We start from the raw sequence: 23148 nt of genomic DNA, 5'->3' as shown, positions 1-23148 counted from the left end.
GGATCCCCCTGTCCTTCACCATCCAAGCTCCATCTTCTCCCTCCACTCTGGGGGATGTTTTTCCAGGCTCACACTGGAGACTCCTCAGAGTGTGGGATCTCAGCCAAGCGACATCCTCCTCCTGTAGGAGCCAGCCCCTTGTCCCGGCAGGGATCAGAGCCTGTGGGGATGGGCAGTGTCAGTGCGGAGCCTCACGATTTTCCTCTTCTGAGGAGGCTGGGACAGAATGCAAATCCCAGTCGGCAAGAGGGGGATCCAACCTTTCGTGAGAGGATGCTGGAAGTTACGTCTGTGCAGAGCACGACTCGTTCCTGTAATGAACCAGAGCAGAGTCCAACTCATCCACGGCTCGAGTTCTTGGAAGCGCCCAGCTTTACAGTAAGGATGCGGCCGGCTCCCGTCTCACTCGGAGCCAGTCCCTGCTGTGTGGGCTATTTTTGTCGCCCCTTGAGTGCTCTGGACATTAGGAGGGCCTCAGCCCTTTCATGTTTAATAGAGCCATTAATGAATGGCAGCGGTACAGCTCACGGAGCAGCCCAGCACATCCCCGGGGTCAGCCGGCACGGGACGCGCGCTGCCGGCTCTGCTCCCTCCAAAGCCAGCACGCTCCCTCCTGCCCACGAGGGAAGGATCCATTTGGGAGCACCTGATGCTCCTCTTGGTTTGCTCTGCATCTGCCCTGTGCCCAAACAAAGCCCGGTTTAGCAGCTCGTTTCACTGCAGCCACGCTCCAACGTGGGCTCAACCTTCCCAGCCAGGAGGGGAAGATTGTCTCATTCCCAGGGATCCGCCTGAAGCGTGTTTTCCGTGTGTTTTTGGCGTGACTTGGATAACCCGTCACCCTGATACGCTCTCCATGAACTGAACCCTTCCCTCCCAGGAATGATCCCCGCTGACAGCCAGCAGCTCTGGCCGCAAGGCGCCGAGACCCTCGGGATACAGCGTGGCCCCGAATCTCCAGCAGAGTGCACGTTTCCTCTCCCAAGTATTTTTAAATATCTTTCCAACGAAACAGCTGATAAGCAATTTGTCTTCTATTTATATTCTGAGTAAGTAAAGATAATTTTAGGATTCTTCTTCCCCTCGCAGAAGCCGGTGCTCCGCAAATACCGTAGAACGTCAGCGGGCACATGGCACCGCGCTGCTCCGGGGTGGGCTCCTGCCAGGAACTCCCCCAAAGGAGCAAAATCCTGCTTATTTTTGGGAGATAAAAAACTTTTGAACAAGTCCTGGTTCCTATGGAAGCCTCGTACACACTCAGAGGAATTTGAGGTTTCAGCCTCTAGGGTCATTTCCATAAGCTGCAGGTGTTTATCGACCTCGGGCAGGGTTCAGCTGACCCCAAGCCCTTTTGAAAACCTTTTTTATGTTTTTATTTAAACCCTCAGATTTTGTCTCCAGCATCACATTTCCCAGCCACACAGACACAGCTCAGCCATCCCAGTGCTCGGATGAACCCTTAATGACGTCATTCCACATTTGCCGAGGGGAAGGGGAATGGGATCATCACTGAATCACAGAATCCTGGAATGGTTTGGGTTGGAAGTGACCCTAAAGCTCATCCAGTGCCACCCCCGGCTGTGGGCAGGGACACCTCCCACTGTCCCAGGCTGCTCCAAGCCCTGTCCAACCTGACCTTGAACGCTTCCAGGGACGGGGCAGCCACAGCTTCTCTGAGGAACCTAACCATAGGGATTTATCACATGGCTCTGATGCTGAAAGCATTTAAGGTCCTCTTCTTTTATTTTGGAATAAAATCACTCTTTTTGTAAGAGGAAGGCTCTGCTGCATCCCGCCCATCCTGCTGGATGCTCGGGTTCTCCAGAGGGCACCTCCAATCCCTGCACTGCACCCACCATCTCCAGCACAGCTCCAGAGCATGAACCGGGGTTTCTGGAAAACATCCCGAGGGAGCCCAGAGCTGAGGGGAGAGAGGGGTGAGCAGCTGGAGGCACCACATCTTCACCCCTGCAATAAACCCAGCCAAGCTCTCTGAAGAGCCTCTCCACCCGATTTAATTCCTGCTGTGCTCTCGCCTCCCACCACACACATTACTGCAGCCACTCAGGATTTGTGGCTTTGGAGAACGAGCTAAATGAATTTGATGTCCCAGAAAGAGGCACTTGAAAGTGAAACCGGTGGGGTTTAATGACAGCATTTTCCACATTTTTATGATAATGACTCTGGTGTTTATTGGAAGGTTAGCAACTCAGCCAGCAGGAAAACAAAGCAATCGCAGAGGCCAGCGCTGCGGCGGGGCCTCTGCGCTCTTGGGCATTAATGTCTGTTCTATACATGACATTTTTTGGCCATTTGGGCTCTACAGCATGTCCCTGTGGGAGTATGAGAGGATGGAGGTGACATCACTTGGGATGAAGAGGAACAGAGCCTGCCCTCCTGCACTCTGCAAACTCATCCAACTCTGCTAATTGGGATCATCCTGTTCCTCAGCCTGGGAAACTGAGGCACAGCGCTCAGCACATTACCAAAGGGAAGGGAAGTTTGGCCCGAGTAACCTGGAGCCTCCTGCTCCAAGGGCCTTCACCTGGACGCTGCCCAGCTCTGCTGTGCAGGTTGGCCTTGGAGAAACACAAAATCAGCCAGAAGCAGCTTCCCTGCTGTGAAATCAGCCGGAGGCACGAGACAGAAGCTGGAGGCTGGGGAAGGGCTGAGTTTTGCCGCCCGTCCCACGCCAGGCAGCGCCAGGCACGGAGGTGACTTTCAGAGAAGGCTGGAAGCTCAGCAGCAGAGTGAGCCGGGACTGCAGATCCCACTCGGAAGCGTGGCGTGATGAACACCCTGTCTGGCCGCCCGGGCGCTCGCCCTGGCTCCCCGCTGCTCCGTCTCTGCCCGGACACCGAATCCCTGCGCCTCCCCTTTGTCTTCTCCCCCGGATTCACACTCCTGCCGCCTCCCGCGTTCCTTCAGCCTGGGAGCGAGCGAAGAAAAGGATATTCCCGCACATGCGGCTCGGTAAATCCTGATGTTTTCCAACACCCACCGCACTGCTGGGCTCCCGGGGAATCCGAGCAGTGTTTGAGTGGGGCTGGGATGAGGCGCTCATGGGGGGGACACACACAGAGCCCCGCTCCCTCGGGTGCTGCGGTGGCAGCCAGAAAGCCCCAGCGATAACAGCCTTTGCCATTTCCTCGCATCTCGAGCGTGTCCTTGTGCAACAAACTCGGATCACGGAGCAATTCCTGCCCCCGGTGATTCAGAACGTGATTAAACGCTATTTGTCTGTTCCTCTGAAATAAAGGAGCTGTAGCTGCTGGAAACAAATTACGGTTTCAAGCTGTGAGGTAAAACACACCTTGACTCCCCGGGAAAGCTGCTGCAAGCTCTGGGGGCTCTGAGGAGAAAGAGGAAACAACAGGGGGTGCTTCCAAATGTTGCAGGTCTTGCTAAAGTGCACTAAATTAATTATTTGACTCCTAAGAAACAACCCATTCCTCACTATTTTTAGCCTCACGCACTATTTTAAGAGGTTTTGTCTTCAGGGTCCAGTCACGTGGAAGTTAAACAGAAGGCAGTGAAGTCTCCAAAGGATAATAAACTATCTCAAATTACTTCGCTAATGGAACAAAGAGTACTGTAAATGTCACACAGGATAGAACAAGAGCAGGAGAAACCTTTACACGAAACAATGGATCCATTAGCACAAAGGTAAGGAAAAAACCCCACAGACTTGTGATACTTGTGCAGAGCTTCACGGAGTTGCTGCTCCAAGCCGAGGGAGTTTGTTTCCTCACTTGGATTCTGGGCTGAGCTCATGCCACAATCACCCACACTCTGATCCTTTAGGATTTCAAAGCCCCTTACGGACAATAGTGAAGCCCCAGGTGAGTCAGCGGAATTATTTCTGCTTCACACCGAGGTACAGAGAGGGAATCACTGAATCACCGACGGGAGAACAAAGCCTAACGGAGCTCCAGACTCACCAAACCCACCGAGGGGTGCTCACCTCCAGCTTAATGAGGTCGCCCATCATCCCACAAGCTGCAGGAGTGACCCTCCGCTGCTGGGGTGATTCATCAGCTGGAGAGCCCAGCTCTGGTGGGGCCTCTCCTCTCGGGCGACAGGACGGGCTGTGAGACACCAACGCCCACCCCGCCCTGGATTTTGCCTCTCCCGTGCTTGGCAGAAGATTAAAAGCCTCCAAACACGCCAAGGGCCGCAGCAGCAGCATCACAGAGTGCTTTGTGTGTGACATAACACCACCAAGGAACCATGATGAGAACTTCCCCGCCATGTGGGATGACGGTGCTGCCCCAGGAAAGCAGCAAGGACTAAAACTGAGAAGCCGGGAGAAAAGATGCCCCGGGGTGGTATCTGAAACGTGAGCGGGTCCTCAGCCCGCTCCAGTCCGTGAGTCAGTCTTTCTCCTGGAAGTAATTCCCAACCCCACCAGCGAGTTAATGCCCAGATGTGTGAAGTGCAGAGTAAATTTGGCTCTGCTCTGCTGCGTTTGCTGCGAGGAGAAAGGGTTGGGAGATGAATCTTTCCTTTGACAGTCCTGAGATCCCTAAACCAGAGCCCACACAACTCCCAAGAGCTCTCCTGTTCTCCCGAAATTCAGTGAAGTGAGGCTTTCCGGGGCACACGTGTGGGATGGCTGGAGGGCTCAAAGGGGTGTGGATGAAAAATTTCCCTTCGAGCAAATCCGCACAGGTTAAGATTAGAAAAGTCCTCTAAGATCCCTGTGTGCAAGCATCAACCCATTCTCCTTAAAACGCTGAGAAATACATCACTTTTAGCAGAAACTTGATCAAATGAAGACAAATGTCCCTGTTCTGCACTGGGAGCCTCGGCTGCAAAGGAGCTGCGTCAGCACCAAGCTGGGAACGGGGAATTAATCCAAGGCTCAACCTTTAGTTCTGCACTCGGGCAGGATCGCAGTGCTGGACTGTAAATATTGGACCTGTGGCTCTGCTGAGTGGAATGGGTTTGTTGTGCTCACCTCCAGACTGATCAATGATCCCAAAGTCTGTTTATTGTTGATGAAATTACTGGAGAAGGGCCTTTTCCTGCGGCTATTATGGGATATTTAGCGAGTAAAAGTTGAAATCAACTATCCCAAGTGTCGATATTAACCCTTTTTCACGGGAAGGAAACATTCCCTGCCTGCCAACACATAGAACTAAGCACCAACTAAGATATTTAGAACCCGGTTCATTCTATAAAATTTCATTTCTTTATGTTTTGGGGTCACCATCAGTGCAAAGATCCGGCTTTCATTTGCAATCACCAGAGAAATAAACCAGCATCTTTAAATCATCAGCAAAGAATGATTCAATCCCTTCAAAAGGGGTTATAAAAACCTCTCTGCACCACAAAATAAATTAATCTCAACACATGACTCACAGGCACCAGCAGGATGGTTCTCCAGAAGGGTGAGGAGCTGAAAACAGGCTCTGGTGAAGTTTGAATGTTTCAATGTTGGCTTTTTAACAATTCTTTGTGCTGCTTGATGATGGTGGGAATGCCAGGAGAGTGGGAATGTCTTGTGTGATGATGTCAAAATGGAACAGAGAGGGGTTTTTCAGCATTTTACAGCTGTGGAAAGATGTGTCCAGCTGCTGGAGAAGTCGTGGTAGCAGCAGAGCTGCGTTAGCAGGACATGGAATCACGGAATCACACAATCATTGAGGCTGGAACAGAGCTCCAACACCACTGAGTCCAGCCACGCTCCCAGCACTGCCGAGGCCACCGCCAGCTCGTGTCCCCAGGTGCCACATCCAGGGATGGGGACTCCAGCACTGCCCTGGGCTGGAGAGCCCTTCCCATGAAGGAATTTTCCCAATGTCCGACCTGCCCGTTCCCTGCTGCAGCCTGGGGCCGTGGTGCCGTGGAAGGGCCGTGCCAAAGCCGCTCTCTGGGCGCTGGGGAGGAGGAACAGGAGGCAGCAGTTAAGGACACCCAGCTTTGCCGGCGGCGACGTGCCAAAAGCTGGGATCTGGGCTGGGCTGGGTCATCCCATGGTGGATGCAGAGGTCAGGGGTGGAGCTGGCCTCCAGCCTGTGCTGGAAGGAACACAGGTGATCATTGAAGTTCCTCCAGCCCAGGCCATTCTATGATATCCTCACGTGGGTTTGGTTCCAAATGAACTCCCTGGAGCTGAAACTTGAGGATGGGGTCTGACCTGGCACGAGCTGTCAGTGCTGGGGGAAGTTCACCTGTATCACGAAGGGACACGGAATCTTCACTGGTTCCCCCCCAGACACTGATTACAACAAATATCATCCCAAAAGCAGAAAATGCCCCAGCTGAGGAGCTGCTGCCTGCCTGGAAAACAGCGGGAGCGGGAACATCGCCCGCTCCTGAGGGAAAACCACACTGCTACGGACACACTTTGCAGGATCAGGGCTTTGGATCGGGTCCTTGGAGCTCCTGGACTGGTGGGAAGCGATGTCACCGACCAGAGCCGGACTCTGAAATGTCCCAGCTCCCACTGAGCGTCCGTGTCCCATCGTCCTGGCGATGAGTAATGTCCCTTCTCGTGCCGGTTCCTCAGGTGTGTTTGTGATCCCAAGCCGTGGTGTCACTCCCCGGCCGAGTGACACTCAGGGCAGCGCATCCCTGCCAGCAGCCTCCGGCTCATTTCGTGCTAATTGCTCTCCAAAATTGGGTGATGCAGTAGGGGCACAGAAGCATTTTCAACAGTGTCATTAATTCGGGGAACATTTCCTGGGGTAATTGCAGCCAGCATCCTCAGTCATTCCCAATTATTCCACGCAGCCCCACCCGAGCACACTCCAGGGTTGATTAGCAAGACGTGTGTTACCCCACTCCACGCTCAAGAGGGATAAATGGGGCTCTCTAGGAGAAAGTAAACATTACCTGGTGTACCCAACGATCCAAATCGTTCAAATCCTTCATTATCTGCTCCCAAACACTTAACGAACCTATCACTTAATTTATTTGATGGCACGGATGTCGTTAACCGCGGCTGGTGAGCGTCATGGGATGTTTTAATGGTCTATGTGATGAGTTGTTTTGTCCTGAAATGATTGTTTATGGCTCAAAGAAAACGAGGAGCAACTTTTGACTCAAGTGACAAGGAATTCGGGGAAAAGGAAGAGGATTGGAACCATAAAGGTTCCTAAAAGATCCCAGGAATTCAGTAGGAGTTTCATCATGATCTGGAGCGACAGGACAAGGGGGAATGGCTTCCCACTGCCAGAGGGCAGGGTTAGGTGGGATACGAGGATGGAATTCCTGGCTGTGAGGTGGTGAAGGGTTGGGATGGAATTCCCAGAGAAGCTGTGGCCGCTCTTGGATCCCTGGGAGAGTCCAAGGCCAAGGGCGGTGTCCCTGCCCATGGCAGGGGGTGGCACTGGGAGGGCTTTGAGGTCTCTCCCAACCCAACCCAACCCACTCCATGATTTTATGACTCAGTCATCCTACATTGGTCACTCAGCAGGGATCTGTGAGGAAAAAGAGGTGGGAGGCAGCGAACTGCGAAAAACTTCCTGTGTGATCCTCTGTTCTTCTGTCGCCAAACAAGCTATTTTTTTTTTTTTTTCCCCTTTTTCCCACTTCCAGAGGAACATGGCTGCTGTTCAAGCATCCTTCCATGCTCCTGGAGCACCCTCTCCTGTCCAAGCAGCCGCAATTCCCAGCTCTGCGCCTAGGAACGGAGAGGATTTAAACCCGGGAGGACGGGGACACACCTTCCCGAACAATTCCAGCGGGGTGTGACCCCGGCTCACCTGCGCTGGGACCTGGATGCCGCGTGTGACTCAGCGCCTGCCGCAAATGAAGGTTTATTTGTATTGCACTGAGCTCGTTTGTGTTCCTGCTCTCATGGGTACAAAATCCCAGCGCCCGCAGTGTTGCAAGTGTGTTTTTAACGCTTTTATTTCCCCAGTCGCTCCCAGTTTACGTGGGAAAACGCACAGCTGGGTTATAAAATGAAAAGGTAAATCAAGAGGCGGAGCTGGCGATCTGATGAATCCAAGGAGGGGCTGTTTGCACCCCAGGGGAGGTGTTTGTCCTGGGAAAACCCCACTTAAATCAGCAGCGGGGGCCGGGAATGGGCTGAGGTTCCCTGTGTCCCCACATCCAGAGGTAGCAGGAACAGCCCTGGGGTCCCTGACGTCCCCACTGAGGGACAGAGGTGCAGAGTCTGAGGTTCCCATGACCCCACAACCAGGGAGGACCTGGGGGACCCCAAATGTGTCCGGGACCCCCGAACCACCCCGGAGTCCTCCTCCGCCCCGGAGCCACCACCGAGAGGGAGCCAGAGCGGCCCAGAGCCGGGGCCGCTCCTCCCCGCGCATCTCTATGGTCACCGCGCCGCGTCTCTATGGCCGGCCGTGGAAGACCGCGCGGTGACATCAGCGGGGTGGCGCTGTCACCGCGGGGTGAATGAGTTCCGGCAGCGCGGCGGCGCTCTGGGCGGAGCTCTATGGCCGATGAGCGCTGTGTGAGCGCGCGTCTCTATGGTGGGGCGGCGCTCTAGCCCGCGCTCAGTGGTGCGGGCGGGGCGGCGCGGGGCCGAGGCCGCCATGGCCGCCATGGCCGGCGCGGGGCCGGGCCCGGCGGAGGGGCCGTGCGTGCTGTGCTGCGGGGAGCTGGACGTGGTGGCCCTGGGCCGCTGCGAGCACCCGATCTGCTACCGCTGCTCCGTGCGGATGCGGGCGCTCTGCGGCGTCCGGTACTGCGCTGTGTGCCGGGAGGAGCTGCGGCAGGTGAGGCCGGGCCCGGGGCTGAGGGGCCTCGGGCCGGGCGGGGCAGCGCTCGGGCACGGGGCGGACGGGGAAGGTGCTGGGTGGAACCGGCACGGCCCGGGTTATCCGTCCTCTGCCCCGCTGCCGGGGGTGCCGCCGCCGCCTGGGCGAGTGGGAAGCAAAACGTGAAGAAAATGGAGTTTGGAGTGAGTGTTCATGGTGTGAAGTCAGTAGCGAGGCTTTGCTCCCTGCTCCGGGAGGCATCAGCTCTTAGGAGGGATCATGGAATCGTAAAATCCTGGGATGCTTTGGAGTGGTAGGGACCTTAAAGCCCATCCAGTGCCACCCCTGCCACGGGCAGGGACACCTTCCACTGTCCCAGGCTGCTCCAGCCTGGCCTTGGACACTTCCAGCGATCCGGGGGCAGCCACAGCTTCTCTGGGAATCTAGATTTATAATGCAGTTTATGCTGTAAGAACTGAAAATCTTTATTTATGTCTCAGCCTTTCTGGGCTGGGGCTGGTAACTCTGGCTGTTACCTAAATGTTGCTGCTACCCCGGTAATTCCCAGGCTGGGAATTGTGCTGGAGCAGGCAGCGGTAGGAGCTGCAGTGCTGGGAGCAAGGGAATGCCCTGAGAGAGGTGTGTGGTACAGATAATTCAGCGACTGTTGTGTGTTTAGCTCCTCGCTTCCCTGGGAGTTAAGGAAAGAAGAAACCGTGGTTTCCCTGCCTCCCTCAGACATTGAGTCACTTGTCACTTGGAGACTCCAGGTTCACCTGTGATCCTCCAGGAGACGGGGAGGAGCCGAGGGCAGTGCTCCTGCCAGGCATTGCCTGTGGAAGGGATCGTGTTGGCTGAGGGTATTTACTCTGAGAACAGCTGTGGGAGCAAAACAGACCAGAAACATTTCCTAGTCTCGTTCAAACTCCAAAGGCCAGGCTGTGCCAATCCACGTTTCCCTGGCGGGTTGATAAGATGTCCTGTGACCCTGCTGGCAGCAGGGGACAGTGCCTGGCGGAGGTGACAGCTGTGGGCGTGGGGAGCTCCCGGAGCTGGTGCCGAGGAGCCTGCCTGGAATCCCGCAGCCGATCCCGCTGCTCTTCCCACAGGTGGTGTTCGGGAGGAAGCTCCCGTCCTTCTCCTCCATAGCCCTGCACCAGCTGCAGCATGAGAAGAAATACGACATTTATTTCATGGATGCAGAGGTTTATGCGCTGTACAGGTGAGCCCTGGCTCCTCCCTGGAATGTCCCCCGAGCACGTGGTGGGGCACGGGACGTGGCAGGAAGCGCTGCTGCTGTGGGAGGGCGGGGTGCTGTGGTTTCCTGGGATTTGAGGAGCTGAGGGGACATGAGTCACAGGTGTTTTTGGCAAGGTGACAGCCTGGAGCGGGGCACTGAACGCTCAGCAGCTCCTGGGGGCCGCGTGGTGGATTCACCAACACAATGCACAAAGCGTCGCTCTCTCAATAAAAGTCGTTTTTTGGCACCTTTAACAGCAGCAAGCTTGCTGAAAACCGTCCCGTTCCTTGCGTGGCTGCTTGCCATGGAAATTGATAAAGACTTAATTACTGTTATATTTGTAATTACTGCCGTGCTGAATAAGGACTAACCAAACCCAGGTGTGCCAAGTATTGCGTGGAGAGTAACATTGTGTTCACACAAAGATCTTAATTCTGAATGGGAGAAAATAAAGGTGAAGTAAAAAAACCACCAGTGCAGAATAAAAAGGGGCATTAGCATCCTGTTCTACAAATATTTTTCATAACTGTCTTAATTGGGAGGGTTTGAGATCATGGAAAGAGGAGTGGAAAAGATGAGGCCGTGCAGGCAGTGGAACCTTTTCCTTGGAGAATTGGGCATTCTGTTCACCCTGATTTGGGCTGAGAATGTAACTTTGGTACATTGCATGGCTTGATATTTGTGGGGATGAGGGAGTGGGAGTCTCCCAGTGAGCCCTGTGCTCAGCTCTTCTTGGGAACCGTTGTGTGGTGGGGTTTTCCCCTCCTTTCTAATGCAATTCTTTCTCTCTCCCAGCCGTATTCCTCAGTTTCTGACAGTGGGAAGCGTAGTGGAATTGGATGTGAATGTTGCAGGAATCAGCTGAATCCCCAGCAGGGTCAGGCTTTGTTTCAGTTTACTCAGTTTTGCAGTGGCAGCGTGGTTCCTGCCCTGTGGCTGCTTAGCTCTTCTCCAGCAGCTGGAACCTTGGTGTGATCTGGTTCCATCCCATTCCTGCCCTCCAGCAGAATTCTTGGAATAAGCAGGTCACAAGCCTCACTGCAGGTTGCAGGGGCAGCCGTGAAGCTGGAGCCTTCTGCCAAGGATGGAACATTTGTGTTCTGCTGAAGGTCTCGGGGTGCTGAGGGGCAGTTGGGTCATTTTTGGGAATCTCTCTCGTCCCTCAGGAAGCTGCTGCAGCACGAATGCTCCTTGTGCCCCGATGCAAAGCCCTTCAACACCTTTGCAGATCTGGAGCAGCACATGAGGAAGCAGCACGAGCTCTTCTGCTGCAAACTCTGTGTTAAACACCTGAAGGTGAGCTGGGCCTCTGCTTGGATGTGTGGGAAGGAGGGGCTTTCCCTCCATGACCTCCAGGAGTTCCTGGGAAGATGGGAGGGCAGAACAGCAAGGATTTATTTAAGTTCCCTCTTCCCGCAGTGAGGCCAGTTGCTTTATTTTAAGCCTTTCTCCTTCTATAAACTGATTAATGAAGTGGGCCTGGAGGTTCTCCAGATTTTAAATTAAACCCCACGGTGGTGGTGCCACAGTTGGTTTGTGCCAGGTGAGCTGGAGTTTGCTGCCAAAAGGGATGGGATCCAGGAGTGGGCAGGTTGACCTGAATGAACTCTAATAAGTTTGGGAGCTGAGCTGAGTCTTTTCCTGTGGTTTTGGAATTCCTGGAGCTGACTGAAGGGAAGTGGGAAAAGAGGGCAGGACCTCCTTTGATCTCTGGTGTCCTTTGAGCTCTGGTGAGGTGCTTCACGCTCAGAACGTAGCCAGCACTGAGGGTTGCCATTTTCTCTCACAGACAATATTAAAACTGTTGCTTTTTAATTTCAGAATATTGTAGGGATTTTTATTTCAAAGAAAAAAGTCCCACGTTGCTTGTACCCACTGAAAAGAAACTCTGAAACTTGTGGAAGCTTCAGTCCATCAGCCTTGGCAAACCCAAACAAACCTTTTCCCAGAGCAATTTCCCAGTCCTTATCTAGGCCAGAAATAAAGGATATTCTGTTCTCAAGGCTGGGTTGATCTTTTTGGCATCTCCAGAACCCTTCCCACCAAACCAGCTCACGTGGTAGTGGGGAACAGAGGGTTGGCTTTTGATAACACAGTCTGTTCACTGAAGTGGATCCTCTGTGTGCAGCTATGTGGGGTGGTTACTGTGAGAGGAAAATAAAACAGCTCACTTTGGGTTTTTTAAATTTGAGAATGCAAAATTCTGTGTGTTGATAAATAGATAGTTGGGGTTTTTCCACCCCAGAGATTATAATGTAAACTCGTTACAGCATAAAGAGATTCCAAATGGAAAAAAGCGAATTAAATCCATTTCCAGTGTTCAGGGAAATGCAAGTTAGATTTAATTTGAATCCATCACTTGAATTTTATTTCCTGTCCACCAAAAATTTTAGGTGTTGGTGGTCAAACTGCATCTTTTTGAAGCAAACCTCCCCCCCTACAGCTGGAGGAGTTGGACACAGCCTGGCTTGTCCCGTTTAGTTCTGTGTCCATGGGAAACGATGCAAATCTCTAAGTACAAAAGTATTAACACAACACCTGCTCTCCAGATCTTCACCTACGAGAGGAAATGGTATTCCAGGAAGGACCTGGCCCGGCACCGGATCCACGGGGACCCCGATGACACCTCCCACCGGGGCCACCCCCTCTGCAAGTTCTGCGACGAGCGGTACCTGGACAACGACGAGCTGCTGAAACACCTGCGGAGGGATCACTACTTCTGCCACTTCTGTGACTCCGAGGGGGCCCAGGAGTACTACAGGCAAGCAGATTGTTGAGATGAGTCCTTCCTCTAGCTTAGGTTGTGAAGTAAAATTCCTTGGGTCTGCTTTGAGTCTAGGGGATGGCAGCGTTTGAAGGCAGAGTGGAGGAGTGGCAGCAGGTTGGCTGCAATCATTTAAATAAATAGCCAAAATATTCACTCTGGGTCTAATTCATGCTTTAAAATTTTCTTTATTACGAGTTAATTTGGCAGCCTGACAGCAGCTGTCTGGTGTGTTACCTCTAATGGAGGACAGGATGAGAGGAAGCGTTCTTAAGTTGCACCAGGGGAGATTTCGACAGGATATTGGGAAAAATTCCTTAATGGAAAGGGTTGTCAGGCATTGGAAGAGGTTAGCCAGGGAAATGGTGGAGTCACCATCGCTGGGAATGTTTAAAACCAATTGGATATGGCACCTGGGGACACATCCTGGTGGTGAATGTGGTGGTGCTGGTTGATGGTCTTAAAGCCTTCATTCTGTGATTCCTTGATCCTGCTGCTCCCAAGTTTGTGTGCAAAGGGAACAGAGGTAACTTCTTTGTCGGATGCACAGCTGGATGTGCTGAACATCTGTGGGTTTGGTTCAACAGCTGGATCATGCATTGGCCATACAGAAATGGTGTCAGCTGGAAAACTTCCCTGGGGATAAGGACAAGCCAACCACCAGGGCTTGTCCTCGCTGAAGCCTCTAAGAGTAGCCATGTGCCATCAGAAGAGCGCGTTGGGAGGGGTCAGCTCTGTTCAGCCAGTGGGTTTGGTTTGACATCTGGGTGGGTTTTGACATGCAGGGCTGTGTAGGCACTTCTGTGTAGGACACCGAAGTGGTGTCAGCTGGGAAACATCCCTGGGGATAAGGACAAATGAACCACCAGGGCTTGTCCTCACCTCCCCTTGATGCCCTGAGAGGCTGCCTAGAACAGAGGCTGGACAGAGTTAAAGGAATGAAGTAGGTATTTATTAAAATGCCTTCAAAGGATGCACCTTGGGCAGTGTATCAAGAACCTGGCCAGGGCTACACCCAAGATGGACAGTGGGTCATGAGTTTTCACACTTTTATAAGTTTTGGTCCATTTACATATTGGGGCTAATTGTCAGGTTATGCAGTCCCATTCTCCCAGATGGGACTCCCTCAACTTGCTGTGTATACTTTTTGGGCCCCAAGCTGCCACGGTATCCTTGGTTCTGGGGCTGGAAAAGGATTGTTTTGTCTGACTGTAAGAAGAACTTGATAACACTTTATGTGAAGTTCAGAGTCATGTACCAGTGCAGTGCAGAATCTGGGAAATCTGAAAGCTAAAACTTACGGCATCGCCCTCGCAGGAGTGGCTGTGTCACAGCGAGGGAAGGGTCAGCTGTGTGTTTTTCCCTCCCCAGTGACTACGAGTACCTGCGGGAGCACTTCAGGGAGAAGCACTTCCTGTGCGAGGAGGGCCGCTGCAGCTCGGAGCAGTTCACGCACGCCTTCCGCACCGAGATCGACTACAAGGCCCACAAGAGCGCCTGCCACAGCAAGAGCCGCGCCGAGGCGCGCCAGAACCGCCACATCGACCTGCAGTTCACCTACACCCCCCGGCACCCGCGCAGGACCGAGGGTCAGCGCCCGCCGGGGCACCCCGGGAGGGAGGGGAGGCACAGTGCCCACGGCTGGACAGGGCTTGCAGCAGCCCGGCCTGCTGCCCCTGCTCAGGAACGTGGTGTCCTTGAAGGTCCCTCTCACCCAAACCCTTCCGTGGCTCTTACTCTCCTTAAGAGTTTGCAAGAACACCTGGTGAATATTTCATAGCCGTGGAGAAATTCTTCCCAAAGAAGGTAGACAAGGAACAGCACCAAGCGCTTGCAGGGGTTGAGGAGACCTCTCCAGCCTGTGAGGTTGCAGGGGTTGAGGAGACCTCTCCAGCCTGCGAGGTTGCAGAGGTTGAGGAGCCTCTCCAGCCTGCAGGTTGCAGAGTTTGGGATAGCCTCTCCAGCCTGCGAGGTTGCAGAGTTTGGGATGGCCTCTCCAGCCTGCAGGTTGCAGAGTTTGGGGTGGCCTCTCCAGCCTGCGAGGTTGCAGGAGTTGAGGAGCCTCTCCAGCCTGCAGGTTGCAGAGTTTGGGATGGCCTCTCCAGCCTGCGAGCTTGCAGAGTTTGGGATGGCCTCTCCAGCCTGCGAGATTGCAGAGTTTGGGATGGCCTCTCCAGCCTGCGAGGTTGCAGGGGTTGGGATGGCCTCTCCAGCCTGCGAGGTTGCAGGGGTTGGAGATAACCAGAACTTGCCCAGACAAAGCCCTCTGATGTAGTTTCAGAGCTTGCTTTGCTTTGAGTGAAGGGCTGGAGAAGGTGATACCCAGACATCCCTTCCCACCTGAATTGTAGGATTTATTTTTCCCTTTGTGTGAGTTTAATGGGGACAGGTAATTTTAGGAGAACTGCTGACTTGGGCATCAGAAAGAAACGAAGATAATTTATTTGTACCGGTTTATTTTTGCATTTCTCAGGTGCAGTGTGATGCTTACATTAGAGAAATGACTGAGTGATCATCCCTCTCCCTGTTGTAGGTGTCGTAGGTGCAGAGGACTACGAGGAGGTTGACAGGTTCAACAGGCAAGGGAGGGCAGGCAGGTTGAGCAGCCGAGGGAACCAGCAGAACAGGAGAGGCAGCTGGAGGTACAAGAGGTGAGTAGCACAACCTCGTGTGCAGTTCTATTCTCATTTACTGTTGGCTTTTACTTGCCAATTCACAATATTCTGCTGGATTAGGAGGAAGGAAGTGGTAAAAAATTTGGAGGCCTCCACGGTGAATCCTTAGCTGAGAGTTTCCAAGTCCAAGCCTGTGTCCTGGCTGCTGCTTGGTCATCATGGAATTACTTGGTGTGAGGTTTCAGCTCAGGAAGCAGACAATGCAACCCTCAACTTGTGGGTTAAATACACTCAGAACCCTAATTTATTCTAGCAGCTGTTTTTATGCAAACTTCTCTAAATAGCATTTTCTGAAGTAACAAGTCTGTGCAGGTTTTATGGAGTTTTTGGTCTGGGTGATCATGAAATTCCTGTTCTAAGGACCATGCTTTTCATTGAACTAACAGATCTCTGTGTGGCCAGACTGAGTGCTTTGGAAAAGGAAGAGGGTGAAGTGTTGAAATGAAACTTTGCATTTCTATGTCTCTTCATCCACACCAGACCCGAGTGCTTCTTACACCCTGCACATCTTATTTTCTTCTTTTTCTCGCTGGATGGGCAGCTGGTTCATTACTGGTGATTCCACTGGGGAAAAAAGTCCATCCCAAAACACTCCTCTGTTGGTGTGGCATGTGGATCATGCATGTGTTGAGAGTTCATGCCCAGCCCTGTCTCAGAGGGCTCCTGTGGCCTCCAGGAACAATTCCATACGTTTGGAAATGAACTGGAGAGACAGGTGCCCCCTGCATCCGTGGTACTGTCTCTCCCAGTTCTCCCCGGTTTCTTCTGGCCCGGATTGTTGTTCCCACACACAGAACTTGGAAATCCAGCGGGGAAATGTTGCCTGGCTGGGGTGGATTGGAGTGGTGGGGCTGGTTTGGGCTTCTCAGCAGGTGGCAGCACGAGATCAGGGATGTCACTGGAGATGTCACCCAGAGGTGAGACTGCAGCCAGGCAGCTGCTCCGTGATCCTTGCTGTTTGACCGAGGGAATCCGACCTGTCCTGCAGGGAAGAAGAAGACAGGGATGTTGCAGCAGCGGTCAGGGCATCTGTGGCAGCCAAACGGCAGGAAGAGAAGAAGAGGGTGGAGGACAAAGAGGAAGGCAGCAGCAGCAGGGGGAGAAAGGAGGATTTGAGGGATCCCGACACGCTCGGCTCCAAACGTGTGCCAAAGTCTTCAAATGATGTCACAGGTGAGCGTTGGGCAGGTCCTGCAGGGTATCTCAGTGTCTGGAAGGTTCCCTCAGAAAGTTCTGCCTTACCCATGTTTTACCCATTTACAGTATCACGAATTTCCCGAATGCCGTGACATAATGGGCAGCACAGTTAATTGAAGGAAATAGTGACGCATGGGTTTAAATTGTTCTTCTGGAATGCCAGCTAATGACATCAGCAGCAGCTGAAAATAGGCCTTGGTAGTGCTGCAGTCATGGCCGTTGATAGCCCCTGCTCTGCAATGAATGGTTTGGGTTGAAAACAATGTCTTTGCTCTTTCTGTCCCCGTTCCCAAAGAAGCAGCTGCTAACGGAGCGCTCAGCCACGGCGACTTTCCAGCGATCGGCTCTGCAGCAGGACCTCTCCAAGGGTGAGTCTGTGCAGGCCTGCAGCAGGGACACAGCACGTTTAGAGGCTGGTGGATGTGTTCTGCATTTCTGGGGAAAATAATTTTCCAGATCGTTTGATCCCTCCAAGGTTTCCCCTGCCCCGTCCCCTCCTGCCTGGAGCTGTTTCTGTGCTGCTCACCACCATGAGCAGCATCGGGCGTTGCTTCAGCTCCTGGCTTGATCTTAGAATCATGGAATAGAATCAGGGAGTATCCTCAGCTGGAAGAGACCCACGAGGATCATCCAGTCCAACTCCTGTTGTGCCACCCTGAGTGACCGAGGAGGAGTGGGGAGTTGTGGTTTGTGCTGTCCCTTGGCGTTCTGCTGCCTCAGTAACTCCAGCCCTCTCCCTTCCCCACAGCTCTGCCCAGCCAGCACTGGTTAAGCTTAAAGAAGAAGATTTCCCAAGCTTGTCCTCCTCTGCAGCTCCCAGCATCTCGTCAGGGATGTCTCTGACGTACACGGCCACCGCCAGGAAAGCGGCGTTCCAGGAGGAGGATTTCCCAGCCCTGGTGTCCAAAGTGAAGCCCACCAACAAGACAGTGACTCACATCACATCCGCGTGGAACAACGGCTCCAGCAAACACGTGGTCAAAGCCATGAGCAGCCCCTGTATCCACCAGCCAGCCAAAAAACCATCCTTGAACACCTCCAAAGGAAGTAAGAAGAGCAATAAACTCTGCGAGTCGGACGAGGAGGACGGCGGCGGTGGCCTGACCACGCAGGAGATCCGCAGTGCCCCGACCATGTTCGACGTCTCGTCCTTGCTGGCAGCTTCTACCTCACAAACTTTTACGAAAGTGGGCAAGAAAAAGAAGACGGGGGTTGAGAAGCAGAGCCCGTCGTCCCCACGCCCGTCCCAGGAGCCGCCGTGTCCCAGGCCGGCCGCGGAGAAGCCCCCGGAGGCGGAGCAGCCCTGCAGGGCGTTCCCCGCTGCTCACGGCCCCGACAGAGCCCCAGCCGTGCTCAACGGGCACTCGGAGAAACCATCAGCTGCCTGCGCTACACCCAAAGAGCCCCCCGGCCTTAAAAAGCCCCCAGTGACTAACAAATGCCCTTTACCTCAGGAAGACTTCCCAGCTCTTGGGAGCTCAGGATCAGCCAGGATGCCCCCGCCACCAGGTGAGCAGGGGGCGAATCGCAGCGTCGTGGGGGAATGGTTTGGGAGGGAGGGATCGTAAAGAGCACCTCATTCCGCTCCCTGCCGTGGGCAGGAACACTTGGCACTAGACCAGGTTGCTCCAGCCTGGCCTTGGACACTTCCAGGGATGGGGAGGCACTGCTGGGCACGGCCAGCTTTGCTTGGGGAGAGCCCGGAGAACACGTGGATGTGTTGTGTAAACTCCTTCTGGGTGTCACAGAGGGGCTGGAATGTCCCTAGGAATCACCTCTGCCCCACAGCTGGAGGTGTTTACTCGCTCTCGGTGGCTCATGGATGAGGAGTTGGTTTTTCCCTGTCCCCAGGGCTGACACATCCGTGTGTTGTGCTCCAAGATCTGCCTTGGAAGCCGCTGCAGGCGAAGGGACTCCGGCTGTGTCCTGTCCCTGCTGGCACTTGTCACTTCACTTCCTTGGCCACTTCCTCCTGTGCTGGCAGAGGTTTCCTGCTGTGCTTTTAGCCACGACCTTGTCAAAGCAGAGAGAGGGCAACAAACGTGACGTGGGGTGGTTTTCGTGGCAGTGGGATCGCATCGGGAGGCGCCGGCGCCGCTCTTTGTGCAGCTCCTGCTGGGAGAGGCTGGGCCGGGCCCGCTGCCTCCTCCCGTGATTTGTGTTCACTTTAATAATGCAAAAGTGTTTTTCATTGTGACTTGGAGCGGGCTTTCATGATTATTTTCCATTGAGAAAGTAAATGAATAATTAAAGCACTTTCTCTGTAGAGGAACATCAGCCACTCTCAAGTGCTTCTTGAATATATTTTTTTTTCTTAGGTTTTCTCCAATACAGTGATGTCTGCGCTGCAGACTCCTCCTGGTGCTTCTGCTGAGTGTGTCGGGCACCGGTGTGGGTTTTAGCCAGGGGTCTGTGGGTGCTCTAATTCCTTCTGTGCTTCCCTCAGGCTTTAACTCCGTGGTGCTGTTGAAGAACCCTCCTCCGCCTCCGGGCCTGTCGGTGCCTGTCAGCAAACCCCCGCCGGGCTTCGCTGTCATCCCGTCCTCCACCATCTCTGAACCCGTCACTACGGCTCTCAAGGAGTGAGTCAGGGGCTGCCAGGGGCTGTGGGACACCTCACCCTCACTCGTGTCACACCTCACCCTCACTCGTGTCACACCTCACCCTCTCTCATGTCACAGGGCTTCAGACAGCACCAGGGGGTGACTCTGAGCGGGGCCAGCCAGGGGAATATTCCCCTTGGGAATTCCCAGGGTGCTGTGGGTTCAGGAGAATTGCATAAACCAGCCCTGTGTAGTTACTGCAAGCCTGTGCAATGTTCTGGCTGCTCAGACCTTGGTCTATTCTACATTTATTTGGAGATCTGCAGCTCCAACCTATTCCCGTCCTTCCCATTGATTCTGTGGGAGTCCCAGCAGCAAGGTGCCGAGGTTTGTTCTCCTTGGTGACCTTCACTGCTCTGATCCTTCCAGTAGCTGCTCTCTGGTTCCTTCTGGGACAGGAAGAGGAGTTTTTGGGAAAAGAGGAGGGAAAACTTTGTGTCAGTTTAATAAAGAACATGCATTATCTGTTAGTTTATTTACAGTGAGGTCTTTGCTCAGGTCTTTGAGTGCACCCAGCTCACAGCAGCTCGTCAGGGCCACGTTAAACTTGGAATTTGAACATTCTGTTTGTGTAGAGGTGGAATCTGATATGGAAATCCCATATTTTATTATCCTGACACGACAGCTGCGTGCTGCTTTTGTGTAGCTGGGTGGAGGAAGGACGTGCAGCTGTAAACCGGAACAGCCTTGTGATTTATGTCCCAGGGCATCTTTGTGTGACACAATCCAGTGTCAGGGTCACTTCTGGTCTTTTCCAACACAGGCCAAAATCCTGTCACGGATCATACTTGATACCTGAGAACTTCCAGCAGAGGAACATCCAGCTCATACAATCCATTAAAGAATTTCTTCAGAGCGACGAGTCCAAGTTCAATAAATTTAAAACTCACTCTGGGCAGTTCAGGCAGGTGAGTGGGTTCCCAAAGCCTGAATTCCAGTGGGATTTTTTTTTAATAGATAAATACTTATTTTCCTCTGATTATTGCCCTTCCCTGTCCCCTGCAGGGGCTGATCTCTGCAGCTCAGTATTACAAAAGCTGCCGGGAATTGCTGGGGGAGAACTTCAAGAAGATTTTCAAGGAGCTGCTGGTGTTGCTGCCAGACACGGCCAAGCAGCAGGAGCTGCTCTCTGCTCACAACGACTTCCGGATCAAGGAGAAGCAGAGCTCCAACAAACCCAAAAAGAACAAAAAGAACGTTTGGCAGACGGACTCCCCCGACCTCGACTGCTGCATCTGCCCCACGTGCAGGCAGGTGCTGACCCAGCAGGACGTGGTGACGCACAAAGCTCTGCATATCGAGGACGAGGAGTTCCCCTCGCTGCAGGCCATCAGCAGGATCATCAGTTAGCTCTCCCCAGGGCGGCCGCCCGCGCTCTGGCTGCGGATGTGCGCTTTGGAATGAGGTCTGGCAGTAGCTGGGGGCCGCTGCCCTCGAGGCAGCGAGGAGCAGGAGACTTGGGAAGCCCTCCTTGGGCGAAAAGGGATCACGGGAGCGCGCCAGAGCTCGTCCCCACCCGCTGTCTGAGCTTCCCAAATCTGGGCTAGGGTTAGGCTGAGCTGCAGGGGGAACAGGCAGGGCTCCTTCCTCCTGGAACATGCAATAGCTGGGAATCCTTTCTGATCTGCAGGATGACAGGGGACACAATAGGGGGGATAAGCTTCTGGTTTGGGGGTTTCTTTCTGGTTTCGGGGGTGGGGGAAGTTAATGGATCGCTGAAATGAATGGAAGTGGCTTCCCTTATAACGTTCTGATTTTTTTTTTTTGTGCTATTTCAGTGAAGATCACACTAGTCAGGGGTAAAAGGTGCAAGAGAGTGCTGCTCACTGGGCTGTGTGACCAGGAGAGCTGCAAACACTGGGCTCTGCAGAGCTTTCCTTTCTGCAAACAGACTCAGTTCTGCTGCTTGAAGAATTGGGCTGATCTGTGCAAGATTTGAAGTTGCCTCTGACTTTTTCTGTAAAGTTCTTTCGAGAAACTGATTTTGTAGCCCTGCATGTACAGTAACAGCATTAAGGCTTTACTCTCCGTAAAGCACACGGGAATTTTATTTAATGACTGCCATGTTTCTAATTTCTTGGATGTATTCCTGGTGGGAGCTCCCAACAGCATCCTGGGACATTAAATGCTGCTGATTACTGACCGTGTTCTCTGCAGTGCCTTTAAGTGCATTTCTCTGTTTACAGTGCTCTGACACCTGCACCTCCCTCGGTGCCCCCGGGCTGACGTAGCTTTGCTCGTGTTCCTTGGCACCCCCAGATCCCACCTCAGAGGAGGAGGGGGGTCTCTCCCTCCTCTCAAGTGACTCCTCCAGCAGCAGCTCCGAGCTGATGGAGTGCCAGGAGTCCCCCATGGCTGCGGTTCAGTGTCTCGATTCCCCGCCACCTCCAGGTTTAGTTATTTCTAAGGTGTAGGATTAAAGCTGAAATTAATTTATGTAATTTGTAGTGACGAAACACAGCTTTCCTAGCGGCGTCATTTCTGTGAAATCGAGCTCAGAGCTACCCAAGAGCTCCTCCTGCCTACAGCCACTCTTCCTTGCCTTACATGTGTTATTTCTGCTTGCTCTCAGGCTGCAAAGTGCTTTGGGTTTCTTTTCTTGAATATTTAAGACTGTTCTGACCCCGTGCCCGTGTTGGGTTGGGCCCAGGAGGGGCTGGGGAGGGTGGTTTGGCTGCATGGTTGTTCATCCACTGCATGAGTTCCTGGCAGTCCCTGTTCCTGCCTCATCCTGGAGCTGATCCTGGCCCCGGCAGGGACCCCTGAGGGGGGCTGGCTGCTGCCCCTCTCCCCATCCCTTCGGTTTGTAAAGTTCAGGGGGTGAAATGTCTTCCCTGCAGGAGCATCTTCTGTCTTCCCTTGGGTTTCTGTCATTTCTCCACCAGCAGCTCTGAGTTCCCTGGGAGGTGCTGCTGGGAGTTCCCTCCAGCTGCTGCATCTCCGGGCCCTGGTGTTGCAGTTTCCTTGTTCCTTGTGCTCACCCGATTCAATAAAGTTATTACCAAACCTTTTTTTCTTTTTTTTTTTTTTCCCTGTTCATTTTTAGCTCTTTATTGAAAATAAGTTGCAGTTGCTTACACAGACACCGAAAATACAGAATCACGGGTTGTTCTCTCAAAAGATATTTTTTTTTATATATATATAATATATACAAAATTGTAAACATTTTAAACTTATTTCCATACACAGTCCACTTTATACTACACTGCACAGAGGTTGGTGACAACTGCAACTCCTGGAAGCGTCTGCTCGGACAGAGGTATCTGCAAAGAAACTGAACTCCCCAACCCTGGGCTGGGAGCTGTTGGAGATTAAAACTCTTAAAGGAGCTGAGGTTTGAACGTGTATTGCAACAAAATCCAGGCAGCCGAAGTGGGGCTTCAAGTTGAGGCAGCGAGGGCTGGGTCTGAGCCTCACTGAGGGGAGAGGGGGGCTTGTGACACACAGAGGGGCAAAATGCGGCTGAGAACGGGACCCGGGGAGCCAGAGCCACCTGTGGGGACAGCACGGGCTGGGAGGGAGGGCTCATGAAATAGAGAGCAGTTGTTACTGAGAGAAATGCCCACTGCATGGAGTAATGATGGGATTTGCTAAGGAAGGGAGCAGGGGTAGAGAGGGCAGAGCCTGGAGCCAGCCCTGAGGCTTTGGGGCTGGCACAAAACAGCCCTGTGAGGGCTGAGGGGCAGCAGAAGAGAAATGCTGTGGGTGTCACCCGTCGTTGTGGCAGGAGGTGATGGGAATCTCATCCCAGTGTCCAGGCACAAGGGCAGTGAGAGCCCAGATGATGTCCTGGAAAGGGAGGGGTTTGCTCGCAGGGTCTGCTCCAGCCCCTGACACAGAGCAGGCAATGCAGGGGGGAGAATATTTTCTACTAAACGTGGCTTAAGCAAAGCTTCCACCTTTGCTAGAACAGCTTGAAATGTTGGCAAAAATTCCAAACCTGTAACTGAATTGCACGATGTGGTTACCTCAGTGCTGGGACACTGCAGTGCTG

The 23148-nt window shown here is 53.2% G+C and overlaps 1 protein-coding gene across 5 annotated transcripts; it reads left to right on the top strand.

The window, feature by feature from the left end:
• Positions 1-7902: 7902 nt before the first annotated feature.
• On the top strand, positions 7903-22165 carry ZNF598 (zinc finger protein 598, E3 ubiquitin ligase). Of its 5 annotated transcripts, none has more exons than XM_040078968.1 (13): positions 7903-7921; positions 9785-9897; positions 11082-11211; positions 12465-12676; positions 14051-14268; positions 15213-15330; positions 15741-15782; positions 16343-16527; positions 16847-16919; positions 17300-18060; positions 18998-19133; positions 19918-20062; positions 20160-22165. In XM_040078968.1, the coding sequence occupies exons 2-13, from the start codon at positions 9869-9871 to the stop codon at positions 20502-20504; spliced, it is 2394 nt and encodes a 797-aa protein (XP_039934902.1). In that variant the 5' UTR covers positions 7903-7921; positions 9785-9868; the 3' UTR covers positions 20505-22165. The 5 variants fall into 5 exon arrangements, with proteins under 5 accessions (XP_039934902.1, XP_039934900.1, XP_039934899.2 ...); XM_040078965.2 differs by lacking the exon at positions 7903-7921 and adding an exon at positions 8515-8693 and having other exon boundaries at positions 16850-16919; XM_040078964.2 differs by lacking the exon at positions 7903-7921 and adding an exon at positions 8515-8693.
• The last annotated feature ends 983 nt before the right edge of the window (positions 22166-23148 follow it).

This window comes from Hirundo rustica, chromosome 15 (genome assembly GCF_015227805.2).
Source record: "Hirundo rustica isolate bHirRus1 chromosome 15, bHirRus1.pri.v3, whole genome shotgun sequence".
NCBI classification, from domain to species: domain Eukaryota; kingdom Metazoa; phylum Chordata; class Aves; order Passeriformes; family Hirundinidae; genus Hirundo; species Hirundo rustica.
This window is presented reverse-complemented; position numbering and strand designations above follow the sequence as displayed.

Bases quoted from the DNA above. Each gene is read 5' to 3' on its own strand.
- ZNF598 (XM_040078964.2), top strand. From the start codon at position 8,520: ATGGCCGGCGCGGGGCCGGGCCCGGCGGAGGGGCCGTGCGTGCTGTGC. The intron at 9,898-11,081 runs GTGAGCCCTGGC...CTCGTCCCTCAG, and splicing joins GAGGTTTATGCGCTGTACAG to GAAGCTGCTGCAGCACGAAT. The intron at 15,331-15,740 runs GTGAGTAGCACA...TTGAACTAACAG, and splicing joins GGCAGCTGGAGGTACAAGAG to ATCTCTGTGTGGCCAGACTG.